Source organism: Micrasema longulum, unplaced genomic scaffold (genome assembly GCF_059751315.1).
Source record: "Micrasema longulum isolate JH-2025_06_02 unplaced genomic scaffold, ASM5975131v1 h1tg001722l, whole genome shotgun sequence".
Classification (NCBI taxonomy): Eukaryota; Metazoa; Arthropoda; class Insecta; order Trichoptera; family Brachycentridae; genus Micrasema; species Micrasema longulum.
In genome coordinates, this window is record NW_028278900.1 from 3138 (window position 1) to 21975 (window position 18838).

General features: G+C 32.8%; 1 protein-coding gene and 1 long non-coding RNA gene across 6 annotated transcripts in view; one reads left to right on the top strand and one right to left on the bottom strand.

Annotated features, from left to right (window-relative positions):
- RIOK2 (RIO kinase 2) lies at nt 1-16684 on the top strand. Of its 2 annotated transcripts, XM_088237433.1 has the most exons (9): nt 1-182; nt 259-400; nt 3351-3519; nt 5553-5762; nt 6590-6781; nt 13779-13950; nt 14385-14534; nt 15861-15932; nt 16137-16684. In XM_088237433.1, the coding sequence occupies exons 1-9, from the start codon at nt 117-119 to the stop codon at nt 16644-16646; spliced, it is 1683 nt and encodes a 560-aa protein (XP_088093559.1). In that variant the 5' UTR covers nt 1-116; the 3' UTR covers nt 16647-16684. The 2 variants fall into 2 exon arrangements, with proteins under 2 accessions (XP_088093559.1, XP_088093560.1); XM_088237434.1 differs by lacking the exon at nt 15861-15932.
- LOC148274205 (uncharacterized) overlaps nt 7349-18838 on the bottom strand; it is a 23387-nt gene continuing 11897 nt past the window's right edge. For 3 of the 4 annotated variants that reach the window (XR_015824352.1, XR_015824354.1, XR_015824351.1), the window contains exons 3-4: nt 9724-9866; nt 7349-7616 (exon numbers count right to left, since the gene is read on the bottom strand). This is a non-coding gene — a long non-coding RNA (uncharacterized LOC148274205). Of the gene's footprint in view, nt 7617-9723; nt 9867-11642; nt 13772-18838 lie in introns of those variants that run through there. The other variant, XR_015824353.1, reaches the window with a different exon arrangement.

Consider the following 18838-nt stretch of genomic DNA (forward strand, 5'->3'; position numbering starts at 1 on the left):
AAGTAATATGTTCATTTTTGACAGTGGCACGTGTTCTTGTTTAATATAATAAATCAATTAACAACGGCTTTCATTTAAGGAATTTGCTATTTATTTAGTACAAAAATATACACACCATGGGAAAGCTCAATGTCACTATTTTGCGATATCTGTCGAGAGAAGATTTTCGAGTACTGACAGCGGTAAGTCATTATCATAATAATAATAGTCTAGACTTTGTAGTAGTTGCACCTCCTATATTAACATATTTTTTTATAGATTGAGATGGGAATGAAGAATCACGAACTAGTTCCCGGTGCTCTTGCTGCATCAATCGCAAATTTACGACATGGAGGGGTTCATAAACTCTTAAAGGAACTTTGCAAGCAAAAATTACTATGTTACGAAAGAGGAAAACATTGTAAGATACCCAATTGATTTTTTTAAACCTATTATAAAATTACTTATCACTCACACACTGCGTTAAACATTGCAATAATGAATGATTTTTTTATTTCGTGTTTATTTTTAAAGTATGTCTTATTAAGGGCTTTTCAGTTATGTAAGCTTTGCATTGTTCGTGATCGGGCGGATGAAAAATACAGTTCTGAACTAGAATGGACGAGTGTTTTCGACTCGACGGCCACTCCCAGGTAAAAATCCTGAAAAGGGGATTGAGTGGAGAAAACAGTAGTTGCTAATAAAAATATGTCAATCGAAGATAAACGGGCATTGCACAGCCGAGTTTTAGTCCCAATACTTAAGTATGGAAGTGAAACATAGAACTGGCAGAGGAAGGATGAAATCAGAGTAAACGCAGTCGAAATGCGATATCTTGATGAATATGTGAGAAATCAATATATGACAGGTTTACAAATTATGAAATCAGGCGAGAATGTAAATCTGCGTCAGGTATGATTGATAAGATTAAGAAAGGGTCTCTGAGATGGTTTGGTCATCTCGAACAAATGGATGACGAAAGAATGGTAAAACAGGTATATATGGTGAGAATGAACGGTACTGTGGGACGAGGACGACCAAGGAAGACATGGCATGATCAGATAAACCGATATGTTAGGTCTGGTCATGTCAAAAGTAGGCAGAACGGACGGACATGTATCACAAGATGTATGAATGCGGAAGAAGCTTGGAATGTATGCCAGGATAGACATGTGTGGTAGTCCATTCTCTCTGCCTACCCCTACGGAGAAATGGCATGATGGTAGTAGTAGTAGTAGTAAAGAGGAGAAAAGTCCGTTTCATAGTTTAGTGACTAGCGTGTTCGCCTACCATGCTTGAGGTCCTAGATTAGATTCCTATACTCAACACCTCGCCGTGCATTCAGTTGAACTGTGGATAGGGGTGATTCTGCAGCTGCTATTTAACCGGCTATCTCGGGTGAGATAGCTTTCTTCAGGCTGGGTCTGCGGCGATATTCTCCAAAGGGGCAAGCGGCGACGTCGAAGGCAGAGAGGGCGTAGATTCAATAAAACAAGCAGAGTCTTGATTAATACATACTTTTATTTACAAAAAACATAGGGGTTTTACTATCAAATTTGTACCGTGTCGCGGTCAGGCACGGTACGAGACAGCATACTTAGGCCGCAAGGGAGAGCGAGAAGGGGTCGAACTTTCCCGGATTATATCGTAGCGCGCTCTCCCATTGGCTGGACAATTTTATATTTTATTTTTACCTTCATACTTATGAAGTCCGATAATTCCCTCGGGATATGTTTCACATATGAAACGAGTATGTAGGCCTCTTCCCCGTATCTTAATTAATGTAAAGATGATACAGGAAAAGATCCTACATACTGATAAAAAGGGTGACACAAGTTTCAATGGGATTGGACAGGGTCTGATTCCCCGCAATCCGATACATATATGTAGCTAGGGTCTCGATATTCTAACTTCTGCCCCTGCGAGTGACATAATTTACCGTCTTTATTTAAGGGGCAGCTAATTAGATTACAAATCGAGACTCCTAGCCGCAAATAAGCATGAAAACCCGACATATAAATAATACTGTAAAACACTTGTATCGTACACTCTCGTCCGAGCGCCATTCGTCGCCCTGGCGGCCACTCAGGAAGCTTCGGTCGCGGCCGGGGTGTTCGACCGCCTCTCCGTGCTCATTCCAACGTTTTTCCCCGTGCAGCTATCATCTCTAACTGGGAGCCCGCAAAAGGGCCGCTCGGCTTGGTGTCGATGTTTAATGCTCGGCGCTTGTTCGCCGCGCCACAGGCCGCGTTCTATGTCCCTTTGCCGCACGCGCGGTGATTCCGATACAATTCCTGTGCTGCAATTATGAACGCTATCTTCATCTGTGCATATTGAGACGGTACACTTAACTTCTGTACTGTTTCTATCTACCTTGGTATGTTTTACTGACTTGTGATCTCGGTGTCATATGATCGAATCCAACCAATGAATGACCCCGAAAATTTAGTCCGTGTTCCTTACTTAATTAAAATTTAAAATAGTTCTCATACTTGTAATAGGCTTCTGTGATAAAAAGTGCCCACTTCAAAGCGATTATTAACTCTGATAAATTCCAATTCAAGCAAAAAATGCTTGCTTGAACACGATTTGACAATTGTCTTCGTAATCTTTAGAGAAAATTTATCTTCAACTATACATCATAATCACGGCCCTAAGAGGGTCGGCATGAAATTTCTTCTTTATAAGGTAGTTCACACTGCAGTATTTCATAGGTGTACTGACAGTGATAGGGGCGGGCATTGAAAGCAGTAAATGAAAATTCTGAATAATGCGAATCTTTTATAAACAAAAATATTTTTGAATTAAGACATAATTCATTCACTAAAGCTTAAATATTTATTTTTGCTATGTGTGGTTCTAAAAAGAGGCGACAAGACTTCTAAAACAGATCCAGATATGTGGAGGGGGCTTTTTATGCAATACTTAACTGTCCCTGGACTGGCACTTGAACCATAACCTTACCTTCCTGTAACACATGATCGAGATTCACTGCAATGCCCTATGCACCATTAGGTGTGGATACAGGTTTGACGATGACGATAAAGTATTGCACTAAGCAAAACTATTTCCTGTAATAGATTGGGTTTTCTTACTGACATTTCTTGGTGGAACTGTATTTTAATTATAAATAAAACTTTGTGTATTTTTACTATCATAATTATTTCCTGTGATTTACCACACATTTGTCTAAGAGATTTAATTTCAACCAAATTCACTCTCCTTTCTTCCTTCCTATGCCAGTTCCACATTTCTCTTTCATAATTACGTGTTGAGACATTAATAATGATTATTATTGAATTATTACAAAATAAATACTTATATCTAAAATCCTGCTGTTTTTATAAAAGTTATCTTTTGAAAAATTTTAGATGATGGGTTCAGATTAACAAACTCCGGTTATGATTATTTGGCGCTGAAAGCTCTCGCTATGCGTGATGTGATTGCTTCATTTGGAAATCAAATTGGTGTTGGAAAAGAATCTAATATTTACACCATTGCTGATGAAGATGGTAATCCTCTCTGTCTTAAGCTTCACAGGTACTACTTCCTTTTCGTTCTCACTTACCGTCAGTTTATCTTAAAGTTAAAATACAAACAATATTTTTAAGGCCATCAGGCTAAGCCGCCATTGGCTGGTTTAAGTGCACTTTACACACTGTGAAACATTACCATTCTGCCTATGTTTCAACGCACACATTCCTGCAATTCTTCGATCTGTTAATTTCTATGAAGTAAAAGAGCTAAAACCCTTGTTGAATTAGTCAATGAAGTACGAAAATCGATAAGTATTTCAAGGTGTTTCCTAGTGTGTAATGATTTCAGCTTTTTTATTTCACGAAAATCAACAGATGAAGAAATATCATCGTCCTAACTTGCGAAAATCTTAAATCCCAAAAAAACAGGTTTTACTTTAGTAGCGAATGAGGCAGTTCAGTCCTACGAAAAATTGTATATAAAAAATATTTTCTTACTTGTGATAAAAATTAGACAATTAAATTGTACTGCGAAGTTTCTAATAAATAAAATGGAAAAAAAATATGGTTTTATTAAAAATTAACTACTTTGATCGATGTCACTAGTTCTTCCGAATCAACTGATAGTAGAGTGTTGTGACAGATTTCCGGTTTACGGGAAGCCAATTCATCAATGAGCAGAACTCACCGAAGAGAACTTGTGATGTCAATATTAGCAAATATATTTTTTTTACAAAAACCACTTTTTTATTTTTATTGTAGTGAAGTTTTTTTTTCGATGTACATATTTTTTAACAACGCATCACTGTACAGCAGGGGCGAACTGTGTATAGAAGCAATTATGTCCAGCTTACCATTATATTTGACTAACCATAATAATGTTTTACTGTAATTTTATTTACAGAAAACAAACAAAGATTTACTTTTTATTTTAAATCATTTCCACCGTTTGTATCTTTATCCTATTATAAAAAATAATATTAATAAAGCGCGCCCAGTGCCTGCAGTGAGCCAAGAAACTAGCCGATTATTCCAGCTTATTTTTTCATACAAATAAGTATACTATATTTTGAATGCCTTAACCCCAGTGCGGGTTTTTTCTCCTAGATGAAACTTGCAGATTGCACAAATTATTTTAAGATTCTTGATTTGGAAAACAGTCTTTCAAACATTATTTCTTAAGGGCTATTTTTCTTTGAGATGGTACTTTTGACATAAGACCATTTACTTTTATGCGTCATATTGCAGGACATATGGCACTCGAAGCAGCCGTTTTTAGCACTATTAATTTCTAGAACAATTCGGCCAGTTGACATTTCAATTGAATATTTAATATTGACTGAACTCGTAGTGCTATTTTTTATTTATTTTTAATGAGTTATGTATTAAAGTAATGGATAATATATCTATATAATATAATATATCACGAAGTTACGTCGTTTGAGTTGATTTCATGGATGAGAGTTGTTGTGTCACACAGAAATACAGAAAAATATGAATTTATAGTATATATTACTTACATTATGTTATGTACCTTCTATGTAGGTAAAAATATATGATATTTTTTTATAGCTTACCTGTAAATAAAACCACCATTCGCCACTGCTGTACGGATATACAAATTTTACACGTGGATATAGAAGTCCTACCAGAAAACGCCAAAATATCATTTTTGATCATTTATGGATTTACAAGTTAGGGTGATGATATTTACATCTAACCATAGGTTGGTGAATGTTTCACAATGTGTAGATCACTAGCACGTCCAGTTATAGAGCCAAAATGGATTTGATAGAATTAATTAAATTTTTTTTTAACACTCAGCAATTTGGCTTTTTCAGATGGAATTTTTTAAAGTGAGGCTTCTAGAACGGTCATTCATTTGTCTATTTGAGACCCCACTTTAATTAAAATTGTGTGAACATTCATTTTAAAAAAAAAAATACACCTGCCGATGGTGGTAGGTCACGAGCCCTGTAAATGGAAAGACTTTTGTTTCTTAAAAAAAGTTTATTGAGATATCTGTCTATGATGCTATTATTAAGTCATTTCATATAAATATATCATTATCATGAATCAACTGATGTGTTTTTTTAGGTTGGGTCGTACGTGTTTTCGCAATATTAAGAACAAACGAGAATACCATCAGCACCGTAATAAGGCTTCATGGCTCTACCTGTCTCGCATATCGGCTACTAAGGAATTTGCATACATGAAAGCATTATATGAAAGAGGATTTCCAGTTCCCAAACCAATAGATTACAACAGGCATTGTGTTGTCATGGAATTAGTCAAAGGGGGTCCTTTGTAAGTAAACATTTTAAATATATGTTGGCCTCGAGGAAAAAATCATAAACCATAAAGAATTATTGCCAATAATTGCCATATAGAATTGTTCATTTGCATAATAGACAAACATATTTCAGTATTCCACTAGGCGGACTAACATCTACTTGATTTCCCTTTGCAGGATTTTTACTTCGTATAGGGTTCTAGTTCTATGGATAATTGTAGATTTTTACATTCCATTAATTAAAGTTACCGTATTTTTAGGACCATAAAATGCACATTTTTTACTCTGAAATTTCAACGAAAAATTGGGGTCCGATGCGTCTTATGGTCCGATGCGTCTTATAAACAAAAACATTTTTTTCTAAAAATTGATAGATAAATTTTATGGTGCGTCTTGTGGTCCGATGCGTCTGCGTCATCCGCAAAATACGGCCATCATTATTTTTTAAATAACATTTCTATCAAAACCCAAATATAATCCAGAATAATTAATAATGAAATACTTGGTTTTAAACCATTTATAATAATGAGTGGTTAAAATAAAGTGTTTTATTTTAGTTTTATAATATTTACTCCGCTTTGCCTAGCATTTTTAGGTCTGCCAACAAATATCCCAGTCTTGATTTCTTTGATAACAAGTTGTATTTTTTCAAGCAATCACTGAATCAAATTCAACTATAACCATCTTCTTCACATATAAATGATTTTGTCTGTATTCTTAAAATGTATATTGTGTTTATAAATGCCCACTGGACGTGTGTATAAATAAAATAATGAATAATCGCAAAGTTATTGCTTCAAATATAAATTTTATATTCTAAAATACTTGTTTTTGTTTACAGGACTCACGTTTCATCTGTTCCTGATGTGGAATCTCTATATGATGATCTGATGAATTTAATAGTAAGATTTGGCGATTGTGGCGTTATTCACGGAGATTTCAACGAGTTCAACATTATGATAGATGAAGAAGGCAAACCAATTATTATAGATTTTCCCCAAATGATATCGACGTCCCATCTTAATGCTGAAATGTATGTATAAATATTTCAATTATTTTACTAAAATATTTTTACCAATGTTTTTAAACATTTAAAAAAAAAAAGATCTATTAAGTTGAATTTCTCAAGTGGATTTTTTTGTGCCTATCTATGTAAAGAACGGGAAAGAATTTCTAAGTTACTTTGTTAGCTCTTTTTATATAACTGAAATATCTTATTTTTTGCTAAAGGTTAAAAATAAATTAAAGTGTAATAAATTTTGCAAACAATATTAAATTAGTAAAAAATATGCATTTAGAAAAACATGTTCAAACATAGGCAGAATGGTAAATGTTACTCAGTGTGCAAAGTGGCCACTTAAACTAACCAATGACAGGTCATAATCTTCTCTGAAATGTTCTCCATCTCTATTGTAATATATTAATAAACATATAATGTAGGATAGGTCTTAGAAAATATGTAAGAAAGGTCTTAGATAGAAAATATGTAGAATAGGTCTTATTGCCCATAAATGGAAAACATTTTTGAAAGGGGAATATGGAAATCTAGGGATTTACAGGGCTTACGATACCTTATGGATAGGAGATAATATATAAGATCTTTTGTTTATTAAATATTAAAATTTCATTTATTTTCAATCACTATGAAAAAATACATATTTCAAATGGTTTCAATAATTCATATTTTACGGTTAGTTATGTCAAACCGTGTATCGATACAAAACAGTTTAATTTTTTCATCATTTGAAAACCATTCAATTTTCATTGTTATAGAATCTCTTAGGGCGTATTTCAAAATGGATTCCAAAATTTCATTGAGAGGGCAGTCTTCTATTTTATAAACACCGGCTTTAATTGGGCAGCTCAAACTGCAACAAGAAAATATCGGTTTAAGTTAAGCATGAGAGCAATCTGTTGTGACCGTTTTTTGATAGATTCCTGTTTAGTGATAATAGACATTTATTTATTGAGAAATTACACATGCAACATTTATTTACTTGGAAATTTATTATTTATTTCAACATACAAAAATATAATATATTAGAAATTTGTATAACACAGGTAGTCAAGCTGGTGATTTACTTTTTAAAGCATTAGTAGCGCTAGATAATTCAGCTCTCCAGGCCAAATTGGACAGACCAGGTACTAGACTAGGGAAATATAACTTACTACGAATACCGAAAAAAACGTGTGAAATGCAAGAAAAATTAATTGTATTTTCAAAATCAATATGGATATTGTGGAGAAATGTTATCATAAATAATGTTTTTTTAATTTTTTTATTTAAATGTGTCTACAAAAACATGACATGTTTGGCCTTGACATTTTTGACGATGTTCTATTTAAATTTAAATGGTCACAAAGTTCAACATTTAACTGATTCGTGACGTATTAGGGGCGTGGCCAATACGATGTACCGTTTTTGCGAGAGAAAATCGTAAATTTAAAAATATTTTTTATGTTACTAATAAGTACAAAAAATAATATTTTTATTCAACAGTATTTCATAGACCCTTATTAATTTAAAATTGTAAGAAAAAACGTGATATTTCACTATTGTGGTTTTTTTATAGATTTTTTTGTTATTATTATTATTAGTGTACCCTTTATATCACAATTTTAATAATATAATATCTCAAATGCATTTTATAAAGCTGATTATAATCGTATTATGATTTGAAAACATGATTTGTCTATTCATAACATGGAGGAGAATAAAAAAATGTGTTTTTAGTGGGAAACTCTCACATGCTGATTTTGAAGTTCCAATTAAAATTGAATTTTCAAATGAAATAATTTATTTTGTCATTACATGCTTAGGGTTGATTTATACTCATAGCATATATAATACATATGAGACGTATTAAAACAAAGTTGGCAATCTCAAATTTTTTTAGTTTTGAGATTACTCAATACATTTTTGACTCAAGTGGCATGTTAATGCGATTATTCTTTTTTATTTTCATCAGCCTCGTGGTGTGGGTAAGCCCATTTGCCCACCATGCAAGAGGTTCAATTCCTGACACGGTTGACCTGAAATATTAATTTAAAAAGGGTTTTTACATAGTCCCTGGACTGGCACCTGAAACGTAAGACTGATCATCTTACCTTCATGTAACAAAAATTATCAAGATACGCCGCGATTTGTATACCAATGCAGTGCCCTTTGCACCATTAGGTGCGGAAAGGGAATGATGATGATGATTGTTTTTTTTTGTACTTTTCCCAGCCTGCAGAAGTTACTCTCTGTACATTTTATTGGAATTTATCTGTAAATCATTAGGTTATGAAGAAAATTTTAGAGAAAGAAATATAGAAGTTTAGGCATCCACAGGGCTTATGACCTGTCATTTTTCAATTTAAAAAAAAAAAGGAATAACCCGCCAAGCCTCTATTTAGAGGCTTGGCAGCAGGTGGGATAGAGGAGATATGGAAGGAAGTAATGAAAAATACACCACAATACCCAGACCAATTAAGAAAAAAAATCTTTCTTGGTCGTTTTTCTTGCAACCGGCGGGAATCGAACCCGCGACGTCAGTTTCACAGTTGGCCGTCTTACCAACTGCGCCACTCTAATTGGCTGGTTTAAGTGGCCACTTGAGTCAAAAATGTATGAGATACTGCCCTGCCATTTATGTAGTATTTTGGTTTCTTTATTCATCGCCATATCTAACGCATTTAAGGCCAACGGTGGAAATTGCCGTCTTTGTTTTAACACACCTCATATATATTTATAAAGTCGATTAGAGTTCTAGGAGTTATAATGAAGTACGAACTGGCCTATAAGGGGCATATTCAAATTATGGTAAATAAATCACTGAAACTACTTGGCTTCAATAACTGAATATCCTCAGATTTTACTAACATCCGATATCAGTAAATTAGAATTAAATTACTTTTGGTACCAACACAACAGCAATTCTAGAGAAATTATGATCTGCTTATCTAATAATGAAGATGGTATCAAGCCCTAACCTTGGTTTAATGTATTCGAATTCATTGGAGAATGTTGTTAATGTTTGGTTGAAAATAGAACAACCATCTTCTGTTTGTAATTGGTCCAAATATATTTCGCAGGAATTAAAGTTGTGGATATCTTTGCATTTTAAAACTTCCATCTGAAATCAGTTGAGGTTTAAGCGTTTAAACTCAAATCAAATTATAATAGTCATACATGTTATTAAATATTTGTATATAACCAATAAATCAACTCCGTTTTGCAGACGGTATAGTAATAATAAGTGAAGAGGTAAACAAACCCTCTAGAAAGATCGGTCTGAAAATGAATATAGATAAAACTAATATTTTGAGTCTAATATCTAGCAATATATGTACTGGAAGAAAAACTATTGGTACTGTTGACGAGTACATTTACCTTGGACACAAAATCAAATTTGGGAAAATGAAATCAAACTGCGGAACTGCCTAGACGAATCGGGTTAAGTTAGGCTGCGTTTGGAAATCTGAAACACGTTTTAAGAAATAAGAAAATCCCAAATAATCTGAAGGGCCAAAGTCTACAACTCTTGTGTTCTGCCGGTGGCAACTTACAGTCTTGAAACCATGTCACTCACTGCTAGAAGTGTTCACAAAACTAAGTGCACTCAGCGTTCTATGGAAAGACAAATGTTGGGCATCTCCTTAAGAGACTGAATAAGGAATGAGGATATAAGACGCCGTACAAAGGTGACCGATATCGCAGAAAGAGTGGGAACACAAAAATGGCAGTGGGCGGGTCATGTGGCGAGACAAGAAGTGGATAGGTGGGCCCCAGAATACTAAACTGGAGACCCTACGAAAATAAAAGGAAAGTAGGGAGGCCACAAAGGAGATGGACTGACGACATCGTCGAACTCGGGGGCCATGGATATAAAGAGAGTGCCCGGGACAGAAAAACATGGAAAAATTTGGAAGACGCAGTGGAGAGAAACAGGCTGATAAGAAGAAGATATAACCACTTACCGACTTTTTTATGTCTACCGGTTTCGAGACATACCTGTCCCTCCGTCAGGACACCAATTAAACCAACATGCCATGAATTTTAATAAGCAAACCTTACATGCACTAATTAGGTTATGAAAATATTTTATGTTGTGGGAGAAATTGTTGAAAAAAAAGGGAGGGGCGTGAGTGATAGGTGACCATTACAATTTGGTTTAATTGGTGTCCTGACAAAGAGACAGGTAGGTCTCGAAACTGGAAGACATAGAAAAGTCAGTAAGTGGTTATATACAAATATTTAATAACATTTAGTAAAATGTTTGACCACAAAGTTAATGAATAATATTTTTAGTTTATCTAAATTTTTGTAGACAAGAACTGAATTCAACTCCCTGGGGACCTGTTAATATAAACATATTACAACAGAGATGAAGAACATTTTAGAGAAGGTAATATAGAAGTCTATGCATCTATCTACAGGGTTTATGACCTGTCATTGGCTGGTTTTGGCCACTGTATCCATTACCACTTTACACACTGTGTAACATTCACCATTCCGCCCATATTCGAACATCTATAGTCCCTTTATTCTTTCATCTGTTGATGTTTGTGAAGTTTAAGAGCTGAAACCCTTTATTTATGCGGGCGACCAATGACAGGTCATAAGCCCCGTAGATGCCTAGACTTCTATATTACCTTCTCTAAAATGTTCTTCATCTCTGTTGTAATATGTTAACAAAGTTAATGCTCTAAATATCAAAAATATATAATAATCATATTTAACGGTGGCTTTGTTGTACACAATAAATTAATGGTGAGACGTATCTAAAAGGTCCACTTTTCATATGATTTCTTCCAATTTTGATTATAATATTTTAATGTAAGAAACTATTTTTAACTGACAAATTTAGATTTATCTTTTATTCGTAAAATAAATCAATATTATTTTTTACCTTCATTTTCCAATCATCTAGCAAATCTTCCTTTACTTCAAAACTGCCGCTGATAAAATATTCTCCCTTATTTTTTTGTGCCACTCTCAGCTCTTTTAATGTTACTGGTAAATCTCTATCACCTGAACACTGACCAATTCTTTTCATCAGCACTTTTTTCGGTATATAACTATTCAATGCACAATTTAACATGCAAGTGTATAGCAAAAATATACAGATGAATTGCATTCTGAAGAAGTTTATCTGATACATGGTTTCCGATGTAAAATTTTGAGTTAATGACACTTTTTTATGTAGTGTCCCAAACAATATCATTTCACTTACATATGTATATACTGTTTAAAATATCAAATAATATAATAACCATCATTATGCTATGAAACGACCATCATTAACCCATCAAGTCCCAACTTTTTTTTTACATATTTTTTTTCATATTTTACGAGAGGTAACACCCTATAGGGACCTTTCTTCGTCTTTTAACCTCAAAAATACAATTCAAGCACGTAATATCAACAGTTTTAAAATATTTTATTTGAAAGATGCGTTATCTTGATGTTTGGAGATTTTATTTTCGTGATTGTCTCTCGGTTCTGACTTAAGAATAGAAGTAAATAGTCTGTACGTTTATAAAATTTATTTGATTTTTTTCATCATTATGATTGTAATTCAGTTAAATATGCATGTAATTATAAGATTTTTTTTAAAGAAAATAGTACCTAATTCTCACAAAAAGTAAAACAATATTTCAGTATTTAGAGAAATTGTGGATCGATTCCATAATTAGAGATGACAATGTGTCCCAATTTCCAAGTGTTCCAAGAAGCCAAACTTTTGGAAATAAGAAAAGTATATTGTTTTCAATGTTTAAAATATATATTTAAAAACCAAAATGTATTTACAAGTAATTCAAATAGATGAAGTCAAAGAAGGAATCGTGTGCTAGAAATACCACATTGTAAAACGAGGCTAGCACAAAGACATGCGTATTGTATAGGCCCAAAATTTTTTAATTCTTTTTAATTGATATTGATTAATCTTCGAAATTTTCCTTCTTTTAAAAAACACGCACTATTCTGGATTCAAACTAAAGATATTAATTTTTTTTATGATATATTTTGTTGCTCTTTAATAATAAGGAATATTTTTATGTTTTTGATACATTTTCTTTCCTTATTTAATTACTATAAAATTAAAAAGTACCTCTAATATTTTACAGAATATTTTCTTTTCTCTTATATTACACACAAATATTATACCTGTCTATTTATTATAGGAGCAAAAAATTCATAAATATTTCTTGTATACCCACAAACAGGCCATGCCTTTGTGGGATTTTTTGTTTACTATTTTTACTGTTAATATGTACTTTATTGCTATGTAATTATCCTTTATTTTTTTTATTTATTTCTTATGTATATTGTAAAAAAAACAAATAAATAAAAAAAATAATAAAAAAATATATTTAAAAAATTGGTACCGAATGGGTTAATACTAATCCATTGTTTTTTTAAAATAAATAGTGAATTTGGGTGCAATCATTTTTATCTTTTTCAAATAATAGCAATTGATACAAGTACATTTACGAGTTTAATAGAATATTTTTTGTATTTAATGAATCTACGAAGTCAGTACCTAATGTAATGATAAAAGGAGAGGTCTCAGCAGAATGTCCGTACGAGGTTTTCCCAGAGCATGAATTATGTCATACCCAAAACCCGTACGACTTTTGCTCAGGGACATCTCTCATTTATCGCACCGAGTGTTCAATATTTTGGAAGAACATATTAAGCTCTCAAGAACAAAAAATATTTTCAAGAAAGGAGTTAAGGACTGGATTTTCCTTAGTGGGAGGGATTTAAGCTGGAAACTCCTTGATGATTTTCCAAATATTTGAGTTTACTGTTAACCATATTGATGTGCCATATACATGTTTTTTAAAATATTTTTTTATAATTATTTTTTATGTTTCTAATCCTATATTTGTGGTGATATACTCATGTGTCTGTGTCATATAATTGCTCGTCCCATCTCAACACAGGACTTTAGTCCCATGGAGTTGGGACTTACTGTCTCAAATAATGTACAATAACCTTATGTATGTAAATAAATAAACGATGCTATTATTTATCGCAGGTATTTTGATCGAGATGTTACTTGTGTTCGAGACTTTTTTAAGAAAAGATTTGGCTTCGAGAGTGACTTGTTTCCGGTGTTTAGTGATCTGGATAAAGATGATGAAATGGACAAAGAAATTGCATGTTCGGGCTATGGATTTACCGGAGAAATGAACGAAGATTTAATAAGGGTAATGGATACTTACTCTCATTTTGTTTTTATATAAGTTTGTTTACAGTTACTTTGAAATGGATAATTTTGTATTGTTTTCACCTGAGGAATAACAATCCGATAAACAAAGGGGCCACTGTTTGATATCATCATACCTTGCAGCGTATCCCTATCATATTTGTTACATGAAGGCAAGGTGATCCAGTCTTATAGCAAAAATTTCATGCTGACAGGAATCGAACCCGGGACCTCGAAGTATGGTAGGTGAATGCGTCATCACTTCACCACGAGGCTGACTTATTCTCACTCGATTTCCTTTTCCAGGATTGTTACCTGAGATTAGTCATCTGCCTGGACACAAACAATCCCTATTAATAAGCTACGTAAACACCTAAACTTGTAATTAACCATAAAAACCTTATTAATCATTGAAAGAATTTCTTATCATTTTAGGAATATGGATTCATCACAACTAGTTGCTTCGCCAAAACTATAGAGGATAGTGATTCAGACGCAGAACTTAATGCACAAGATGACATATCATTTGAAGACACAAATAAATCTAAACTCTCAGATAATGAAGTTGAAGAACTTAGACAACAGGTTTATATTTTGTTTTCTTAAATTGTAATTTATTTTCGTATGGTTTCCAATTTAGTATTCTGGGGGTCCACCTTTCAGCTTCTTGTCTCGCCTCATGATCCACCGGCAGCCATTTTTGTCTTCCTGAGGAATATCTTAAAGCTTATTCAAAATAAATCATAGTAATTACGAAATACATTACAAACGTCCTTTTTTGGGTGCACGTGTGTATTAGTACTGAGGCGGGGAGGGAGAAAAAGAAGACTTTAAATAATAATTATTTTTAATTTTGAAACATACTGTAATGTAAATGAGGAAGTTCAGAGCTATGGGAAATTGGATATAAAAAATGTTTTCTTACACGTGGTAAAAATTAGAGCATTTAATTGTACCGTAAAGTTTTTAAAAACTGCATTATAATAATAATAAAAATGAACTACTTTGAACGACGTCACACATTATTGTAAATCAATTACAGTATTGTGATAGATTTCTGGTTCCCAGGAAGCCATGTTTTTAAACATTTAGTATATTTTTACAGCTACAAGGCTTTACTTTTTAATTTCACAACACCTTACTGACAAGAACTAGTGACGTCACGGGCAGAGTATTTTCAAAATTACAAAACTTCAAAAATTCATTGCAATGAGAATAAGATAAGTACATAAATATAAAAACCACTGAACTTCCTCGTTGGCCAATTATTTTATCGAATTGGCATATTTTGCAACACTTGTATCTTAAAGAAAATAATTATTATCCATTTTTGCATCCATCATTATTTCTAGCAGGATGCTGGATTACAACACCCTCGAATCTCGTCGTCAAATTTTTCTTGGGAAACATATGAGCTGATTTCTGGAAGTACATAATTGTTATCCAAATTTACTGAAAGAGATCAGTTTGTATGTTTCCTATAATTATACTAGAGCGAGATCTCTTGCGCTATTTTACGCACTCAGAAGCCATACAAATGCAAGTCAGAATTCACACATTAATAAGGCAATTCACTTGCTAAATACGGCTTCTGTGGAAAATTTTCTGTAGATTTCGGTAGTTTAGGAGCTATCTGCTTTTCTATTCATTAACTTCTAACTTATATTTACAGTCTGTATTATGTAATGGGTTAGACAGCTCGTAACGTAATGCGACTACAATTGTCAAATAAATATAAATAATATGCAACAAATAATGGTCCTATCCATATTAAATTAAATCTTCCTGAAAGTTATAAACCTTTAATATGTGTTCAATGTCCTGGATGAACATATTGAGTTCTCCAAAACGAAAGCCATTTTCAGAAAGAGTACAAATCTGGATTTTGTCTAAGGGAAGATACCATTGCAGGAGACTGCTGCGAGATATTGCATAGATTTATACACTATTAAGCGTGTTATCCAGATGCCCTTTGAAATATATGTATGTTTATGTAATAATATTTTATTTTTGCTATTATTTAAATATGTACGTGCTTCCATTTTCCATTATGTTGTATCCCAACTCAGCACAGGGCCCTTGGCCTCATAGAGTTTGGGATACGTTATTATTGTATTTTTTTGTAATATTTATGTATGAATAAATAATTTTTTAAAAAAATGGCCCTAATTTATTATTTATCTGCAGTTGGAACAAACATTAAAACAAGATGAGGAATCTTCAAAAAAAGAAGTCAATTCACCAAAAAAACCAGACCAATTTGAATCTAAAAAGGTATCAACTCAAAACTTGCGCACATTACAATATGTCAACAGTCTTACACGAGTATGTAACCCAGAGTCACAGCAGACAAAAGATGTAGATGAAGATTGTATTCCTATTTTGGAAACCATAACGGAAGACATTGTACACAAAGAAGACATTTCTAAGCTTGATAAAACATCACAGAAATACAGATTAGCTATGGTGGAGAAAGTTTTGTCAGATGTACGATCTATGAGATCGTTCTCTACGACATCAACCATCGCCCCAGAGGTAATAAAAAATAAAGTGAGGCGAAATATGAATATCCAACATAAAAGAGAGGAGCGAAAACATTGTGTCACCAAAGGGGAAGCGAGTGCTTCTACAAGAGTTAGGCGAGATAACAGAGACACTATTAAACAAAGTAAAGGTATATGGGGATGGGATGAATAAATTATACATGTATTTTATGCAGCAAATAAACAATAAAATAATTATATATGCTTTTATTATTTTTTAGTATCTGTTGTTACCATTAAACAGCCTATATCAGGCCTGGGCAAACTTTTTGAATGAAAGGCTTCATTAGGAATTAAAATTGAACAACGGGTTTCTAGTAAAATACTGTTTAAAGATATGTATTATTTTTTGTCATAAAATAGATTTTCAATAATAAAAATAAATGATTCTCTAATATCCAGCAATCAAATGAGAAGATTGGAACTGGTTTACATCTTCCAACTTTTTTTTATTTTCAAGTGTTCATTTTGTAGTTAGTGAGAGACCATGACCTGATAAAAACTGCGTAGTCCAGTGATCGGGGATAACCCAAGAAGATTCTAAGCGCTGACGGAAGATTCTAAGTTAACTGTATATAATAGAAAATTATTGAGGGATAATATAGATTTCATGAGAGCCTTGCTAGGAATTGACTTGGGACCTTGAGCATGATAGGCAAATGCACCAACCATTACATTACGAGGCGGACTTATCTCCAATTAAATTCCTTTTTAAGGGTTTTTACCTAAGAGTAGCTTAGTACAAGTCGAAGATTCTAATTATATTTCACAAACAGATCTTTATCCAAAAAAGGCGACCTCCGTGGTGTAATTACTAAACACTTGACTTGCGCACGGGATGTTCTGTGTTCAATTCCCGGTGAGAACACATTTTTTTGTGATTTTCTCGGGTGTTCTGTGCTGTTATTCACCACTGTGATTGCGCCTTCTGCACTGTTGTGCAAAAAAAAAACACTGACACTTAAAACGATTGTTAGGTACTTAAATTATTTTTTTACACGATAACAGTATATCTAATATTTTACATTTATAAAAAAAAGATAAACATTATTGTTTGAATCGAATCCGGAGAGCTTGAGGGCAGGTGAAAAAGAAAATGGATCGCTAACTTTTTGAAAAACCTCATATCAGTGAAGTTTCCTTTTGCCATCTTAACTTTTCTTCTATTTTTTGATCGGTACTGTCCTTTACGCTGTTACAATATTTAATTATATTATTAACTATTTGCCTGGCTGGCCATGGTATTGATTTACCAGGCGAAAACAAAAAATAAGAACCGCAATTTGGCAGGTAATCTATAGTAAACCTTCTCTAGACTATTTTTTTACGTCTTCTAAATATCATATTAAAAGAACTGCTGTAAATTATTTTCAAGATACGTCCATTATAAATCCTCGATACGTCCTATATATATTATTATTATTTATTTTTTTTAAAATTTATTTCTTAAGTTAGCTTATATTAAAACTAATATAAACTAATATGTACATTTACATCATCTATATATATTTATGTTATTTAATTTTATTTTTTTAATTAAACTTTGTATCCCGGAGCCGTGAAAACACGTGATTATATAACCCCGCGTTGTACCCTGTTCCAGAGTTTTCACGTGATTTACCAGCTGTTCAAAAAAGTGCATTTTATTGACATCTAGAGACTTTTATTAGTAATTTTTCGCTGCTGGTAAACTACATAAAAACATGGGACCGGGACATAACGCGTGGTTATTATAATCACGTGTTTACAAGGCTCCGGGATACAAATCACAAAAAAAGGAGTGAGACGCAGTAGGTATATATTCGAACATTGCAAATTAGCTCTCGGTAAAGGTCAATGTTGGCAAAACTATCATACAAAAATGACTTATTAAATATAAGAAGTTAGAATTGATTTAATCTAGTATTTTCATAATTATAACACGTTTAAGAAACCCTTCACAAAGCATGAAATTTCACAAAAATGGGCCGGGCACAGTGTAAATTCTATGTGTATTCGGCCGGTACTCAAAGTGTTAAAAGAGAGTAAGTAAGTAGATGTAAAAAAAAATATATTTAATAATGATATTTACTGATACAGGAGTTATATCAATGTTATGAAAAACAACTGACATTCTATTACCTCACTTTAATCTTTTGTTATCAGCAATAATATATGGAAATGATCCACTTAAGCTTTTGTGATCATAATAATTATTATGAAACTATCAGTAAACAGGTACTTGTGTGGAATGTTACATAATATCATTTGTATGGTGAACCGTGCTACATTTTAGATGTAATTTCTAGAAGTACAAACACAATATATATATTTTTTTTTTTTTTCAATAAATATTTGCGTTCTTAC